General features: G+C 38.1%; 1 protein-coding gene across 8 annotated transcripts; it reads left to right on the forward strand.

Annotated features, from left to right (window-relative positions):
- Positions 1 to 4568: 4568 nt before the first annotated feature.
- LOC105053481 (serine/threonine-protein kinase GRIK2) lies at positions 4569 to 16782 on the forward strand. 8 transcript variants are annotated; one of them, XM_073246636.1, is made up of 14 exons: positions 4572 to 4895; positions 5068 to 5308; positions 5401 to 5572; positions 5679 to 6096; positions 6650 to 6724; positions 6801 to 6845; positions 8064 to 8138; positions 9294 to 9381; positions 9539 to 9651; positions 13825 to 13920; positions 15897 to 15963; positions 16072 to 16187; positions 16269 to 16347; positions 16451 to 16782. In XM_073246636.1, exons 4-14 carry the CDS (start codon positions 5812 to 5814, stop codon positions 16573 to 16575), a joined length of 1164 nt encoding a protein of 387 aa, XP_073102737.1. In that variant the 5' UTR covers positions 4572 to 4895; positions 5068 to 5308; positions 5401 to 5572; positions 5679 to 5811; the 3' UTR covers positions 16576 to 16782. The 8 variants fall into 8 exon arrangements, 7 of the variants coding, with proteins under 7 accessions (XP_010932974.1, XP_010932971.1, XP_010932977.1 ...); XM_010934672.4 differs by lacking the exon at positions 5401 to 5572 and having other exon boundaries at positions 4571 to 4895; positions 5810 to 6096; XM_010934670.4 differs by lacking the exon at positions 5401 to 5572.
- Positions 16783 to 17122: the final 340 nt, after the last annotated feature.

Below are 17122 nucleotides of genomic sequence, written 5' to 3' on the forward strand. Positions count from 1 at the left end.
GGGCCGTGCACCGTGCATGCCCGCACATCCGTGCGCTGGGCTGCACACTCACAGCTGGCCCACGTGCCGCTGCATGCGCTCTCTCCATCACGACCTCTATCGGCCCATCGCTTTGATATTTGTATAGATTTTCTTCAAGCGTAACTTCTTCATCCGGACTTCGTTTAGACTGATCTTGAACTCGTTGGACTCTGTTCGTCGTCTTGAACTTTACTATGAGCTCAATATAGATCGAATCTTGAGACATCAAATTTTAACACTTTCAACCCTCCTCAGCTCGTCATTTTGATGGTTGATCATCTCCTGGGCTTCTTGGAGGGCCTCTTCAGAAGAGCTGAGCTTCTTTGTTAGCTCATCATTTTTGCTCTCCATCTATTCCAACTGATACCTCAACAAGTCTATTTCCCTCGTATCCATAAGCTCCAATGTCGAAGCACCGTGGGTGGAACCAATGAAGTTAGCTAGGTAATGCCCCACATGTGCAAAGTGTTGTGAGTAAACATTAAAATGTCGTAGGTTGTAGGAGGTTAAAAGAAGATGCCTAAGGACATCTCACCTGAATGAGAGATCTGAGGGCACCTAACATCTATTGCTATGCTCCTTGTCTATCCAAAAGTTGCCCCTCGAATAGAGAAAGAAAGTCCTTCAGAAGTTTGGCCATGGCCTGGGGGTCTTCTGTCGTGAAAGGAATAGGAGGTGCCAGCTCCAGGGACTCCTCGATTTCTATCACCATTATCAAAGCCCTCTCAAGAAGAATAGCCACGTCCTCCACCTGTGTCACCATAGTTGAAACTTTTGCAGGACTACTAGTTGTTCCCATTGCCTGCGCCCTTTCCATCGGCATCTCCTCTCTTGCTGAAACCTCTTCCGATAGGTCTTTCATTACATCCTTCGATGGAGCAATCGCCAGTTCAACAACTAGGGGGGGCTTTCATCCTTCGCTGCCGTTGGAGTCAATCCGATGGCTGAAGCTTAGGCATAGTTACCCTTTGGAGTTGAAGGACCAGCGATCGGGACCTTGGCCTGTTTCTTTTGAGCCAACACCAGTTCGAGCTTCCTTACAAGTTCTACGCTCATCTTGCCTCTGAGAGTCGCAACAATGGTTTGGAGTAGGAAAGTCTTGCAATTACTTTTCTCTGACTAAATGCCCAAGAGCCTGATTTAAAAGGAAAAGAAAGATAAAGACAAAAAGCCGTCGCCTAGGAAATTAAATTTTTGAAAAGATCGTCAGCTTCGAGGTCCCATCAATTACGATCATTCGCAACGATCGTGCCAAAATGATGTCAGTAGCTTTAAATGCCGAACATTCATGAAGGTATGAAAGCACGCATCTTTATATCCGAGGTACGATTTTTGGAATATTTCTTTCACCTGATTCTTAGACTCAAGAGTAGGGGATAGTGTTACGGTGGTTACCATGAGTATCTCGGATCAGCATTCCGAGCAAAAGACGGCTCAGGTCTTCAAGCTATTATCGGGACCGCTGACTAAGACATGCGGAGCCATATGCAAAGCAGAGATACTTACGTCTGGTTTGCTGTGTGGTCTGTCTAGCGTACTCTGTTGCCTTGTCGGACCAATACCTTAGTGCATGGACTGTACCTGTTATTACAGCCGACTCACTCCATGATGTGCGCGACAGCTGTCCACCCCGAGTGGATGGACTCAGGCATAACCAACTTCCCTAATCTTGTGGGAGAATTAAGGGTTGGATTATGTTGCCCGCAATGGTATGTTCAACGGCCCTACAATCTCAGGATCATACAATCTCACAGCTGTTCGATCAGTTGTTCGACAGCCTTCTATATAAGCAACTAAAATCTCGAGGATCAAAGTAAGTCAATCAATCCTTCTCAGAGAACTTGTTGCTATTCTTGTTGTTCTCTGAATCAGATTTGAACGTCAGAGAATTTTTGTCGGAGCGAAAATCTTCGGTTTGGACTTATTTTGTAGGTCACTCCAGTACCATCATTCCTGTGCAAGGCTCAGTCATCTTCACTTTGACCTCAACCAAATCGTGCAGCAACATCTCTCATTTGTGGTCACTTCAATGATGATCCCTAGACCAAGCATGTTTTGATCTAAAAAGGAAGAATTCACATCTACAACTCTCATGATCAAAGGAGGGATGTCTTAACGGTCAATGATCAAGTAGCGATCAATAAATCTAAGGAGGGCTTTGTCAAAGATGTTCAACCTATCCGACAATCAAATTGGAGGAGTTGATCGCGGAAGCACGATTCTATAATATGTATTAACAGACAACAAGTTGATGTTGATATATTAATATAACTATAGACATATGTGTATGCCACAAAATGGATAAATATGTATTGCTTGTACCATATATGCATGTACCATATATGCACATCACAAGGTAAAGTCATTTCTAAGAACATGTGCATTAGCTACTTCATAGGTGTGTATTATTAGGTTGATCTAATATGCACCAGGAAAGACAATATATGTACTGCTTACTTTGAGCGCATGTGTTGGATCTCTACATAATATACCCTACATCAAATGTCTTTGAAAACAATGCATCACAACTGAATTAGGATACACATTTAGGTACTTGGAAAAGTTGATTCAATATTGGAGTGGATGATAGGGGAAAATGGAAGAATGATCCCATGGTTGAAAACCCTTAAAAGTTGCGCAAAACAAACAACTAGCTGGCATATCGCACAAGGATTTTCCCCAGTACACATGCCAAACAACAATAAAAAGCAAGAGCACACCGGCTTTCTTCATGATGTTGGGGTTCTCTGCAATGGCTTGGAAATCTGACGCGGCGGGGTTCTTTGGGATGCTAGAGTTGATCAGGATTGGGCATTTTTTTTCCCGTGGCAGCAGGAACTCGTGTTTGTGGGGTTCTCAACCACGATCGGAGTTCTCCACTAAGGCTAGGTTCTTTAGGTTGATCAAGATTGTCGAATTACCTGCCATGGCCAAAGGACTGTGAGTGCAATAGAAGGATGGAGCACAAGGAGATAAAAAAAAGAAAAAATGAGGAACTTTCTAGTATGGTAACCGCTTAATGTGTGTTGGTTTCATGGTGCAACTGCTGAAAAGTGAAAACTACATTTAGGTGCTATTTGGTATAGGGTGATATTTCACATCACCCCAATGATGTAAATTAGGTGATGTGATCATCTTGTTTGGTATTACAAAATTCTATCCAGTAAGTGATAAATTCAGTGATAGCATCACTGTACAATACAGTGATGCTATCACCACACATACTCCAGGTGATAGCACACGTCGGGTACTGATGATGTGCTGAAATTATTTTGGGATAAAAATATCCATAGTCAGTAAATTGAAAAAAAAATACAAATCCTCCTCGTTTTTTTCTATATATGCCTATCTACTAGATGTGTTTTTTATTTTTATTGACAGATTTACTTAAATGATATGGATACTATTTATTTATTTATTAGATACCTATTTTATTTCTATAGATAGATATGATTAATTGATATGGATGGATTATGCTAAATCTTTCATGCTTTTTTTTTTTAATTTATTTTGATGGACTAAATCATTCCTAATGGGCAGTCCTGATATTAACGGTCAAAATTGGCTGAGCCTAATCAAATCTGATTATATATATAATATTATCATAATATCATTTTAATAGATTCATCAAAATAAATATCTATAATAATAAATAAATAAATAATATTATTATTACTCCTGCTACATATTTTTGTGAGGAGTTATAAATGAAGAATGTTTAATCAAATTATATAATAATTATTATGTACTAATATATAAGGCTATTCATAGTATTTTATACATTATCACTGTCACTATTTGGTGATATACCAAATATAGTGAAGTTTTATTTTCAGTGATATACCAATTACGGTGATTACATATCATCTCAGTATTTGCACATCATCCTAGTGTTCATATTATTCCAGTGATTATATCACTCCAGTAATTACATCACCGATGATATACCAAATAGCACCTTAAATGTACTTTTTCAAATTGTTCTGTTAACGAACAAGACAAAGTGTATCAATCAAACTATAGTATCGCTTGACTTATATGCAGGGATCAAGAAACTCTAGAGCGGATTGCTACAATGTTTTGATGTATGCTAAAGCACTGGATGTAGCTTAGGCTCCATATATTATTAAAACAAACGGTTTTTCCTAGCCAGCTATTCGGTTGCTGAGTTTAGAGATATATTTTAAAATAAAAATAGTAATAAATCTGATATGAATTGGATTGGTTCATAATCTATTTTATAAATAAAAATTTTATATTTATATTTATCTCATATTTATTTTTGATCGGATTGGTTGGATCAAATAGAGATACGAATTGATCCAAATGGATAGATAAGAAAGGTTAATTGGTATAAATAATATAAATTTATTAAAATTTTTAAAAAATATATTAAAAATATATCAAATTTGATTGGAATCGAGATATACAGTTAAATTTATTTTAATATTTTTTTCTATAATCCGAATCCGCTCGAGACACCAACCGATCAGACATAGCGGCCTTGCTTACCATGCTATCATCTTATAAAAGCTGACGCTGGACCATCGCATAACAGCTGACCCTCGACTTTGGTTTGTAACAAAACAAAAAAAAAAAAAGGAAAATCAACTCGACTTTTGGCACCAGAAACAGCACCGGCAGCGCCACCACCGTGCACCTCCGTCCGTCCGTCTCTTTTCTGGACAGGAAGCGAGATCTTTCGGCTCGGCTCGAAGGCCTTAATGTTTACTAGGGTTTCTTCTTCGAACAGGCTTCATCGCTCTCTCGCCCCTTGACCCTTGCTCTGATTGAAGGAAGAGGCGGAATCGGTGGACCATAGATTCTCGATTATTCTCTTCTCCGTCTTCTTAGCTTTCCCGTTATGTGGTATGGTATGGCCCTTTTTTAACTTTCCCTTCTTCCTTTTTCGTCTTCTTTTCTCTCCTCTATCGACGACGGGAGGACCAGTCGGAGAGGTCTCGCTCCCTCGCTCCGCTCGTGGCTGTTTGTTTTTTCTGTCATCGATCACCGATCATCTAGATGTTTCGTTCCACGCTGCTGCAGAGAGAGAAAGAGGTCAAGACGCCAGAGAGGGTGGAGAGATACGGATGCACGGGGGCTGCTTCTGGAAAGAGGAGGAGACCGAGGTAGAGTGCGGGTGGGTTTGTGGGTGCGCTGGGTCACGGGCGTGGCCTGACATGGTGGTGGGCGTCGATCTCACAGTTTACTTCGTCCCTCTTTGCGAGTGGCACCCGCTCTTAGTTGGCTTGTAGCACCCAACCCCTTCCCCGGCTCCTTCTTACAGGTAATACTCCCACCATCTGGTCTTCCCATTCCTTCCGTCGATTCGGTTCTTTATCGTAGAGGAGTTGATCTTGCGATTCTTTTATTATTTAGGATATGACATAAAACAAGGGCTACGGAAGATCTCTTTGAAACCCTAAGGCTTGATATTTACCTGTTCATTCCTGGGCCGTGGGAAAAAGAACAAAAAAATCATGGGATTTTTATCTTAAGAAAGAAATACAATATCGAAGCAGTATCTTGCCAGCCTTAGAATTCAATTCCCGTTTGTTCCTACTTGCCAATCAAGAGATTGGATTTTGTTTTCCTTCACTGTTTAATCATCATTTTTGTGTTGGGGTCCATGAGTTTCTATGATTTTCGGATGACAGGACTTTGGAAACTGCAAGATTTTCAGTTCCAGACATTCAAACACGCATCAGGCCTCCTGCCATTATATTTGTTCTCTGATTTTGGAGGTACTGCATCTGTTGTGATATCTGTCACATCTTGAACCTGACAGAAATGGACTGCTGTGGCTGTGGTTGCTTCGGATTTTTGAGGAAGCTCCATCAATGTCTAATTTCATTCCGAGGCTCTGGCACTCGGTTCTCCCGGGAGCTCCTGCTGCCAGATAACATGGAAGGTGCTGATGGCACCTTTTACAATGGAGACAGTACAAATCCAAGCGACGGTGGTTCATACCGGTCAGTTAAGTGTTCTGAAGAAATCCTCTTGTCAAGAGCGCGAAATGGCTTGATATGCAGGGAAGTCCCAGTAAAGGAAACTAGGAACGTTATACTCTCTGAGGTAGAATAAGTTTTTGATTATATTCCCCTTCCATGTTATAAGGTGTACTTTAATTGCGCAATAACTCTTTGAACCTTTGTGGTAGTTTGAAGTCGATGCCACCTGTTGTTCATGAGTCTGTAAGTACGTTGTGAGTATATTAGATGATAATGTGATGTTATCTGCACATTGTTTGCATCCAGTCCCTTTAACTGCATTCATAGTAGATGAAACTTCCCGCTTATGGTTCACCATGGCTTGTAATTTTATAAGCCTTGCAGGCCAAGTTATTTGTTTATATTGTGCTTTTGATTGGATGATCTCTCCTTGCAATGTGATTCTAACGGCCTCTGTGTTTCTAGGTTAACTACTTTAGCCCATAAAAGTATAACCTCCAATGTCAAGAATCAAGGATATGGGACACACTTGATTATTGTTTGCAATTCATGCACAAACACACACACACGCATATAAATCTAATCAAATTTTTAGTGAACAAGCATTGTTCAGTTTTATTAGTACATTCCATGTCTGGTGATGATACTAATGTATATCTTTTTTTAATGTGCTTCAGGATGAAAATGGAAATAAAATGGTTAATGAATATGTTCGAGAGTGCAAGATTGGTTCTGGTAGTTATGGGAAAGTGGTAAGAGTGGCACCTTTTACACTAGTTAGTTTAACTTTTCAAAATAAATAAATAAATTCTTTTTGCAAACTAACAGGTGCTTTACCGAAGCATTAAAGATGGGAAACAATATGCAATCAAGGTACTCAACTTGTTTGTCATCATTTTTTTTCTCCTTTTGTTTATAACAATAAACCTTTGTAGTCAGTGAGTGATGACATTACAGCCATTATTACTCAATTTGGTATTGACTGTATTTCGTCAATGCCAAGTATGATATTTGCACTTAGGAATTGGAGCACTTTGTGCAAATGCATATGAGCACTCAGTTCAGGCCTCTAAGCACATAAAATTTGGATCACCTGATTCAATTTGGTATCTACAAGACATAAAAAACTGAACACATTCTTAATTTGTTTATAATTGTTTTTTCTGCCCTGTTCCACAGTCCAATTTAGTTGTGACTTGTGAGTTACAAATTGCATTAGGACTAGAGGAGGTTTGAAGGCAGTGTCAATGAAAGGTGGTTTGAGGGGTTACCAGCAGGGATAGTTGCAAAAGGGAAGGGGTGAATGGGGTTAGAAAGGGTGGAGAGAGCAAAGGAAGAGAAGAGTGTTTTTGTGAATTATGTGCTTTATGGTCTCCAAGAGGAAGGTACCCCGACGGTCAGACCAAAATATCAATTATTAAATTTAATATTCTAATAAATAAGGAAAATATAGAAGTACAATTATCACCCAAAAATGAAAAATAATATGGTGAAGTACAAACTTGGCAACATTTATACTAATTCATAGGTTGATCTCATCCTCCATATTCAATGTTGATGCAAAATATAAAGGGGTCTATGCAGCTGACTAAGTGGCCAACGTGTTTTTCCTTAATGCATTGGACCGAAGTGAAATGTGTTATAGATAATTTGTAGATGTATATAAATAGTTTTTTATACTTCATAATGTTGCATATCGTGTAGGCTGGGTGGATATTAAACTTGATCAACACTAACCCAAGTATGGCCTGTTCAGTAATCAGGAAATTGAGTTTGAGTCATTGCCATGTTTCCAGGCTGAGAATATTTCCTGTTTATAGATAATGATGTCGTAAATGTATTAAATCTGCATTTGGATCTGATTTGTTGTCATTCCTATTTTGGTTGCATATGCAGGCGTGGTATGTGCACTTTGTTTTGTTGCTCAGACTATTTACTGTAATATTAGCTAATCTCTTACAATCTGTAGGACATATTGTCTTCAGCAACCTCTGCAATTATGTCTAGTTGTCAGCCACCTTTGTAGTTATGTCTACTCTCTAGGATTTACTCTGTAAATCCAATTTAAATAATTATGCTTTATACTTGTAGGTTTTCCACAAGTCACATTTGTTAAAGATGAGAGTGGCACCATCAGAAACAGCCATGACTGATGTTCTTAGGGAGGTGAGTATGTCATGTTGTATGTCATGTTGTTCATATACTTATTTTTATGAGTATGAATTATACTTTTTAGTGATTTTCTCTTGCTTTGGCTGTGTACTTATTTATCTCTCAGATAGATATAGGTTAATCAATCTTCCCACTTTATTAAGACACTCCCAAAATCTAGAGGAACCTTGTGCTGGTGCTCCATGATTGTACAAGTGAACGTTGCATAACCAAAATGGCATTCTACTTTAATTTGGCATTCTAGTTTTTATGAAAGTCCATTCTCTTGCCTAAAGTTGCCTCAGCCAAGAATGGGGCACCATTTTGAAGGGTTATAATTGATGTTATAGTAGAGTTGTATGTAGACCAATTCTTCTGGGTGTCCAACCATCTGGCATATATGTATATATTTTAAACTCATCAGTATCTTCATTTCCACGTGATCGGTGATGTGGTGCAATTTAGAGAAGTCATCTATGGGGTGGAAAGTAAAAATGATAGGAAATAGGAATTCACATCCAAAAAAGAAATGAAGAAGGTAATGTGGGACTTCAATAGCTGTCTCATACCTTTTCTTTTTTCCCCATATAATGAGATGTGGCAAGAGTTAAGAATGAAATTCTTTTTTCCACTCCCTTAGGAGAGAAATAAGATGAATTGATGGCCTACCAGAAAAAATAAGAGTGGACGAAGAAAAATGATGATGGAAGGGATCATAAAGTGGAGAATAAGAAAGTAGATGCGGAAGAAAAGAAGGAAGATGGAAAATAAAGAAAAGAAATCTGGGCAACCATGTAATTTGATTCTCATCTTTCCTTTTCTTCAAAAAGATGATTTTTCATTAATCTATGATCTACCAACTGCATAGAATGAACCTATACGCATGGTTACACACAGTGTATCATGGACAATGCACTATTCTTTATGACTTTTTTTTTTTTTTGAATCCTTGTGTTTAATTGAAAAAATGGTGGTCAGTATTCGACATCATGATTACAATAATGCAGGAGCATTCCTTGCTCAGACTTGTGAGTCAATTTATTGACTTTTTCTCTTATGTTTTTTTTTTCTCCATTTTAATGCATGTAGGAGGTTTCTAAATTGTTGTAATTTACTAGTAGTAAAGTATTGCAGTTATCAATGTCCTACAGTATTATTTCCTGATTGCAGGTATCCATCATGAAAATGCTGGATCATCCCAATATAGTTAATCTCATTGAGGTGATTGATGACCCAAACACAGATCACTTCTACATGGGTATCTATTATCACTTCCTCTAGTATAGTTTTTTGTCTTGTTGTCGTGAGGACCTTTTTCTGCTTATTTTGCCTTCCCACTTTACTTTATCAATGTTCTTTGTTAGCAACTAGGAATTAAATGTATGCAGTTTTACATTCTTCCCTTTCTTTTGCAGTTCTAGAATACGTGGAAGGGAAGTGGGTATGTGAGGGTACTGGTTTAGGAGAAAGTACTTCTAGAAGATACTTGCGGGACATAGTTGCAGGTCTTATGTATCTCCATGCTCATGTAAGATGAAAAAATGTTCTTTGGACATTCGCAACCTTTTGCTTGTAGATCTAAATCAGGGATGAACTCTATGGTATGAGTTCTGATCATGCTGTGACATTTGACGTACATGTTCATGGACAACCATGATATCTTGATAGATATTATCAATGTGCAGCATATGCAATACTTGTATCTTAATTTATATTGAACCAAAGTCATGTTTAAAAGAAATTTTCTAACATGTTTTGTGCTAGTTATTTGGCATGCCGCCAAGTAGCTTATTCTTAGTATCTTATTTTTTTAGTTTTTTAATTTTATTGTTGAATAATGGTCAGACACAACATGAGATCTGCTTATTGGTCATTGCTTATGGTCAAGACATGTTCTAATAATTAAAATCTTTATAAATCTTGGAAACAAATGGTATTAGAATTTATGGATATAATTTTTTATGATTTCTAGAGGGTGGGCTTTGGTGAGGCGGTAAGGTTGCTCCATTGTGAACTGAGTGTTATGGATTTAAAACACAGAAACAACTTCTTTGCATGTGGGGGTAAAGCTGTGTATATTTACCCTTCCTAGGCCCTAGTGTCAGGAGTCCCATGCACTGGGACACTCTTTGTTATTTTCCATAGGTACTTAAATGTTCTTCCATTGAGAAGTTGATGATCTAGATTGTAGCTTTCCTTCACTCATGGAGTATCTTTTTAAGCATGAAAATCTGACTTCTAAGTTTGCATATTTGAATTGAATGCTTGGAGATTTTGTTTATTAGTAGCTTTCTCTAGTTTTGTAGTCAATGACCTCACCCAGTTTTGTCCTATTGATAGGAGGTTGGGTTTATAAATCTATGTGGTCCAACAAAGTTTGATCACCAAGATTTGTCATACCAGTTAGTACCATACCATATCAGCACCATACTAGTACCATACTAATACATTGTACGTTACCATGCCGACGGTATGCTGAATCTTACTATATCATAATGCGTACCGATACTGTAATAGGATGGTATTGGTATGAGGTCTGGTACCAAGACGACAAACCTTGCTAATAACATTGTGATTTTCGATTTTCGATTTGATTTTGATCTCTTTGTCAATGCAGCTGGAGATGCGTGCTATGAGATTTAGAAGGGTGATTAGTGGGTTATTTATTGGTCATATAGAAATTTGTGCAAGGATAGTCACTTTTAGGCTTTTGCAGATGAAATGTGGAAACAAAGATGCATTATAATAAGGGATGTTACACTCTATGCTGACTTCACTTAAAGAATGTAAAAAAAATTTAAAAATTTGAGGCCGAGCCCCTAGTTCAAAATAAGGGTTCCACCCAGCGGTCCTTGTGGACGAGTGGAGGAGAGGGCTTCTAAGCCCCCTCTCCCCCTCTCCCAGCATTTCTCTCCCATTTTTCTCCCTCCACCGTCCCTTAATCTCTCTCTCTCTCTCTCTCTCTCTCTCTCTCTCTCTCTTGGCAAGCCCTAATGAAACAAGGGCTCTACCCAACTGCCCTTACGAACGAGCAGAGTAGAGGAGGGCATCCAAACCCACTCTCCCGACATCTCCCTCTCTCCCCTCCCTCTCTCTTTTTTCCTCTCTCTTCTCCCTCGTCCTATCCCTCCTTGGTTTTCCTTTGTCAGTATGCGCCAAAGTAGCACGGCATGGTATCATAGGGTATCATATTGCTGATCTACCGGCAAGGGTGCCATTTTTGGTGCTACGGAACTTGTCATCGAGGGATTGCCAAAAATCAAGGTGGGAACCACTTCCCTATCTTTTGCCATGTTTCCCTTTGTTTCTCTCTCATATTTGGCATCCTCTGTTGTGATTCCAAGCCAAGATCGTTGCTGGAGCTCTAATCTAGTTTGTGGCAGCTTTTTGTAATTACACAAGGGGTCTTAGTTGCCAATGAGTGAGCGAGCAAGCTCATTGGCTTTTTTTTTTGTCTTTCATTTTGCCATTAGCTGTCGCTATCATAGCCTTTGCCAGAGGCTAAGCCTTTATTAGGTGCCTTTTATCGACGACGTCAGCCTTCTTCCATCACGGATTGAGTAGAAGGCTTCCCTTTTTCACCATGGTTCAAGCTTCCAAAGGCCCTTCCCCTATTTCTTATTTTCTCTCTCCTCTCTCTGTTTATCTTCTCTTCCTCTTTCTCTCTCTACAAGACTTAGTGGACCCTTAGCAAGAGGGTTCTAGATTCTTTCTCTGTGGACCCTAAGTTGATATGTCATCTTTACCCTAATTAGATACTTATTTCTTGACATGATGAATTGGATCATAGTTTTGTTTGATTCGAGCCGTTCAGTACCGCCACTAGGCCGGCCTCGTTCTTCATCCTATACAACTCTGCTTTGATGGCCGGCTTGATCTTGTGTGGTCCTTTGGAGAAGAAGCCAATAAGGAAATTTTACACTCTAGAACTTGAATCAAGGTAGGACATTAACTTATTCATGTTTGAAGTCTCAAATTAAGTAGGACAGGGAAATTAGAGCTAAGAGTATTTTGGATATTAGAGCTGAAATTAGGAATTTAGCAACTCTTTATTTATTGCTTGTGCTAAAGGTTGATGTGAATGAGTTAGATTTATATCGATTTTAGATGTGGACCAGTAAACATTGTACTTGAGTTTGTCACTGATAAAGCTAAGTGACCTAACACTTCATAGTATTTTCTGATATTGGAAAAATTATAATTAGTTTATTAATTTGTGTTATGATCTATGCTTTCTATTTGATAAAATAGGTCAGGCATGTTGTTATTTCCATCCTGTTTTTGTTATTTTTAGAAATGAAATAAGAATATAGTGTGTATTTTGATATTCTTGTAAATAAGTTATTTTTGAACACATGATCTATTTTGAGTAATGGATTTAGAAAATTTGATTGGATAGTTTATGAAATTGCTTATATATATATATATATATATATATATATATATATATATATACATACCTATACATACATATCTGTATATATATAAATGGATACACACACACACATATATATGTATACATATATCTATGTATACATGTAGTATGCATGCATGTATGGATGGATGTATGCATGCATGCTTAGATCCCAATTTGGAGTGATACGTTACTTATTGAATTGGTTTAGCTCATTATTTTTTTTTTTATTTTCAAATTTTGAATCATGAATTACATGAGGCTTGGGGAATGCACGCTAGATTTGCTTTGGTGTTTGTAATAGACTTAGCTATCTTTGATTGCTCATGTTATTTGAACTTCTTATTAGTTTAGTTTAGTTTTGAAACTTTTATTTGATTTAAATCATGGTCTGCAATACCTCCCTGTAGCATCTGATATAGAGCATACAGTACCTTATTAGTACTATATCGGTATGGCATCTCGTACCATACTGACACTCAATACGATGTCTCGTGCTGCCAACACTATAATAGGATGGCACCAGTACGAGGTCCAATATCGAGATGGCAAATCATGGTTTAAATGCTAATAAATGTTGAAGCCTTATGACTCATGTTACTTTTGGATATTTGTTGACGAGAATGATAGATTGGATTTTCATTACTTTGAGTATTAAGGATTGGGGAAATCTTCCTACTGCTCTGAAATTGTTGAGACTTGATTTGGTTGGTTAATCAGGTAGACTTGTATGCTTGAATGGTCCAGCTTGTAGGTATGTGGCATCTATTACGCTTTTGGTTTGCGGTGTGACACTTCTAAGGTTGAGTTGTAAGCCACAGAGCCAAATTGAAACACAATCCTCAAATCATTCATGAAAGCAAATAGAAAAGAATTATATTTTTTTTTTAAAGACTCACTCTAATAGGTCAAAGCTCTTTATCTAATTGAAATTCTGCTTTGAAAGTGCATGTAAGTGTTTGAGGCTGTAGATAGACTAGTGGAGACATCTGATTTTTGATGTCCGGGAAGAAATTGGGAGTACAGATTGCACTCCAGTTCCGTTTTCAACTTTGATCCAAACTGTGTAGTGGAAGGTTCCTGATGAAGTCTATACTGGAATATTTTCTTATGATATTTATTAGCGATAACTTGTGCATTTTTTTTTTTTTTTGAAACTTATTCATCTTAGTGAATAGCTAATAATGCTTTTGAAAGAAGTAATTTGACTCCTCCTTGAAGCATTTACTGTTTTATTCTGTTATTGTGTTTATTAATATTGTCATATCCTTGTCATCTAACATGCAGAATATTGTCCATGGGGATATTAAACCTGATAACCTCTTGGTGACAAGCAACGGCAAAGTGAAAATAGGAGATTTCAGTGTTAGCCAGGTTTTTGAGGTAATATTGGTATATCGTTATTTACTACTGAATATTAATGTGATACAGCAGAATGAGGTGGTGTTAGCCCCCCCCCCCCTGCCCCTCAAAAAAAAGGAAAAACAGGTGGGGCTGGGGGGGTGTGCGGTGCAGGAAAATCGTAATGGGATGGAAGATAAAATGTTTCTATCTCTTCCATATATTGCTTGATATTTCACGTGTATTCATAATGGTGGACAGCATATAAGAGAATATGGTAGCTGACTAATTTGGGGCAAGCCTAGTTTTTTGCTTATACAAGCTTTATCACAAAAAATCACAGCATATTATCACCAGAAGATGCATATTATCCTGCATTTGTTATATCATTTCATGGCCTTTCTCTTTTTTGTCTGTTTTTTGGGTTTTGGAGCAGGTACATCCTGCTATATCATGCTTTGTTTATCCTGCAAAAGAATAATGTTGTCCCATTCAAGAACTTAAATTTGCTCAAATGCTTATTTCATATTGAAATGCTCTGTCATACTGTGAGGAAGCTGTCTAGATGCGCAGATGGTTTCCCTTAATCCTTTGCCTAGGGCAAGCCACCTAAAAGCAATACATGCGATTGGGCATCCAGATATCAGTCAGGGTTCTGATGTCCAAACAGCTTCATAATACTGTATTATGTAAGTAGTATTTCTAATTTTTGATAGTAAAATGTGTAATTATAATGAAATCACCATAGCTGCAGTGCCGGTTCATTTTGTCATGTCAGTTCCATTTCCAGATCCTCCATGCTCTGGAACTATGGGCCCATCACCTCATGTTTATCCCTGTTTATGAAATCTGTCGACCTTTTACCTATCTCACATTGCTGCCTATTGCCATTTTGTGTCTTCAACAATGCATCTACCTTTTTCTTTTTGAGCAAATCAACCATGTATCTAGTTGTTGCTTAACTTTTTTGACGTAGATCTATGGCCAATCAATTCTAAAGCTGCAAATTCTTCAACTCTCCCATCTCTCTCCCCCTCTTTGCCTCCTCTCCCCCCCCCCCTCCTCTCTCCCTCTTGCGCATGCCTCCCAAGAACCCAAGAAGTAAATAGAAAAGAATGTACTGGCATTAGGACTACAATTTAACTGACATTTATCTGTTATTTATGATGTATCTTAGCCTCTTTTTACATCATTTTAGGTGATAAACAATGAATAACATTATATAACTATTTTCTTTTGAAATACATGGTAATGAAATGATAAGTTTCGAAGTTGTATCTCAGACTAAAAACTACACTTCCTTCACTTAATATAAATAATTCTTCTCTCTTCCTAAGAATTATGGGGGTGTGAATCTGAATGGAGATAGGAGCTCTGCAACAACAATGAGATGAGAGAGTGTACAAACTGAATTGCTTTGTTCTAGCTCTCTTTAAGCTTCTGCAGTCACATTATTCCGTTCATCTGAAGTAAGGGGTGGTCCTAGGGAATTTTGATGGGATTCTTCTTATTGTTGCAAGGGATGGGTGTTCTCTGGTTTTGTTTGTACTTTCCTTTTGGAGACCGAATCCTTGAGCTTGTTGGGGTGTGCTTGTTTCTGCTTCTGATCTTATTTAAGTTCCCATGCTGTACCATACAGAGGATGATCCAACGAAGTTTAGCACATGGATCATGAGACTTTGGCAGTCTAGTTGGGTCATTTCATCTATGACTGGGTATGACCATTTTGTGTGTGAACTTACCTGGTAAGGTCCCAATGCAGTTCCAGTTTGGACTGGTCCATGGCTGCAGTTTGCAAGTCTTATCATGATGTTGTTTTCACCAATTCATCTTTGCTAGTATGGCAACCTTTGAGCTTTTCATTTGTATTTGCTTTATGGTGCACCATCACGTCCCATTTGGGTGTCCATCTGAATGTGATTTTTTGCAATGTGGATGGAGCACTCTTTTAAAATGTGATTGCATGTCATTCTTTCTGGAGTTGTGTATTGGGACTTAAACTCATTTTTAAATTGTAGGATGATAATGATGTGCTCCGGAGATCTCCAGGCACTCCTGTTTTCACTGCACCAGAATGCTGCTTAGGTAAGATATTTTGTAGTTTTGCCATTGAAGCACGATAGCATTTGAATGGCCGTGTTACTCACTGGTGACTAAATGGAAGCATGATGTCTACCTATGCCTTCTATTCAGGTTTAACCTACCATGGTAAAGCTGCTGACACATGGGCTGTAGGTGTCACTTTGTATTGTATGGTTTTGGGTCAGTATCCATTTCTCGGGGATACACTGCAGGACACTTATGACAAGGTGTGTACTTGTGGAAGCTTTTCCCTTATGCTGATTATCCGACAATCATTTAGCCTAATGCAACTATAGCTTGTCTTCTAGATTGTTAATAACCCATTGTTCATGCCGGATGACATCAATCCGGAATTGAAGAACTTGTTGGAAGGGCTTCTTTGTAAAGGTTAGTGAATATTTATAACACAAATTTTCTGTTCCTTGATGTGTATGCTCCAGATAGTCCTGCAATTGATTCTTCTACACATTCTTGTTTTCTTGCTTTACAGATCCCAAACATCGGATCACCTTGCATGCTCTAGCAGAGCATCCTTGGGTGATTGGAGAAGAGGGGCCAATCCCTGAATACTTGTGCCGATGCAGGCGAATATCTTCTGCACGAAAGAACCAGTGAGGAATGTTAATTTGAATTTGTTTTGGAAATGGCTCTCCACAGTGGTGAAGCTATAGTGGATTCACCTGGGAGAATTAAAACATTATTAAACTATGTAAATGAGAGCTTTTTGGTGTAGACATAGCTAAAGTGATGTGGTAGGAATATTAGTGTGACACCTGTATGAATATCTTTTTTTGGTTAACTTCTCTTTGTATTATATCTTAATTTACTGGCCGAGAGAGAGGAGAGTTGTTTAAAAATTGCTTGTTTCTTAGCTTCAATGGGGAGACAAGGTGTGAGATTGCGAAAGAAAACGAGAGTATATTAAATTGAAAGGATTGTGTGTGATGAAGTCATGCATCAACTGAAACTTATCATGGAATTTTGATGCAGTATGATCTTGTTTTGTTATATTAGGTGGCATTTTCTAGGAGCATAAGAACAATGGAAACAAAGAAAGCTGTGCCTCCTACCAGGTGTTTATGCTAGTTTTTTGTGACTGTCAATTAAATAATAATAATAATTGGAGTAGACTTTAAATTTTTTTGAAATGGCCCAACTCTAT

The sequence above is a fragment of the Elaeis guineensis genome, chromosome 12 (genome assembly GCF_000442705.2).
Source record: "Elaeis guineensis isolate ETL-2024a chromosome 12, EG11, whole genome shotgun sequence".
Lineage (NCBI taxonomy): Eukaryota > Viridiplantae > Streptophyta > Magnoliopsida > Arecales > Arecaceae > Elaeis > Elaeis guineensis.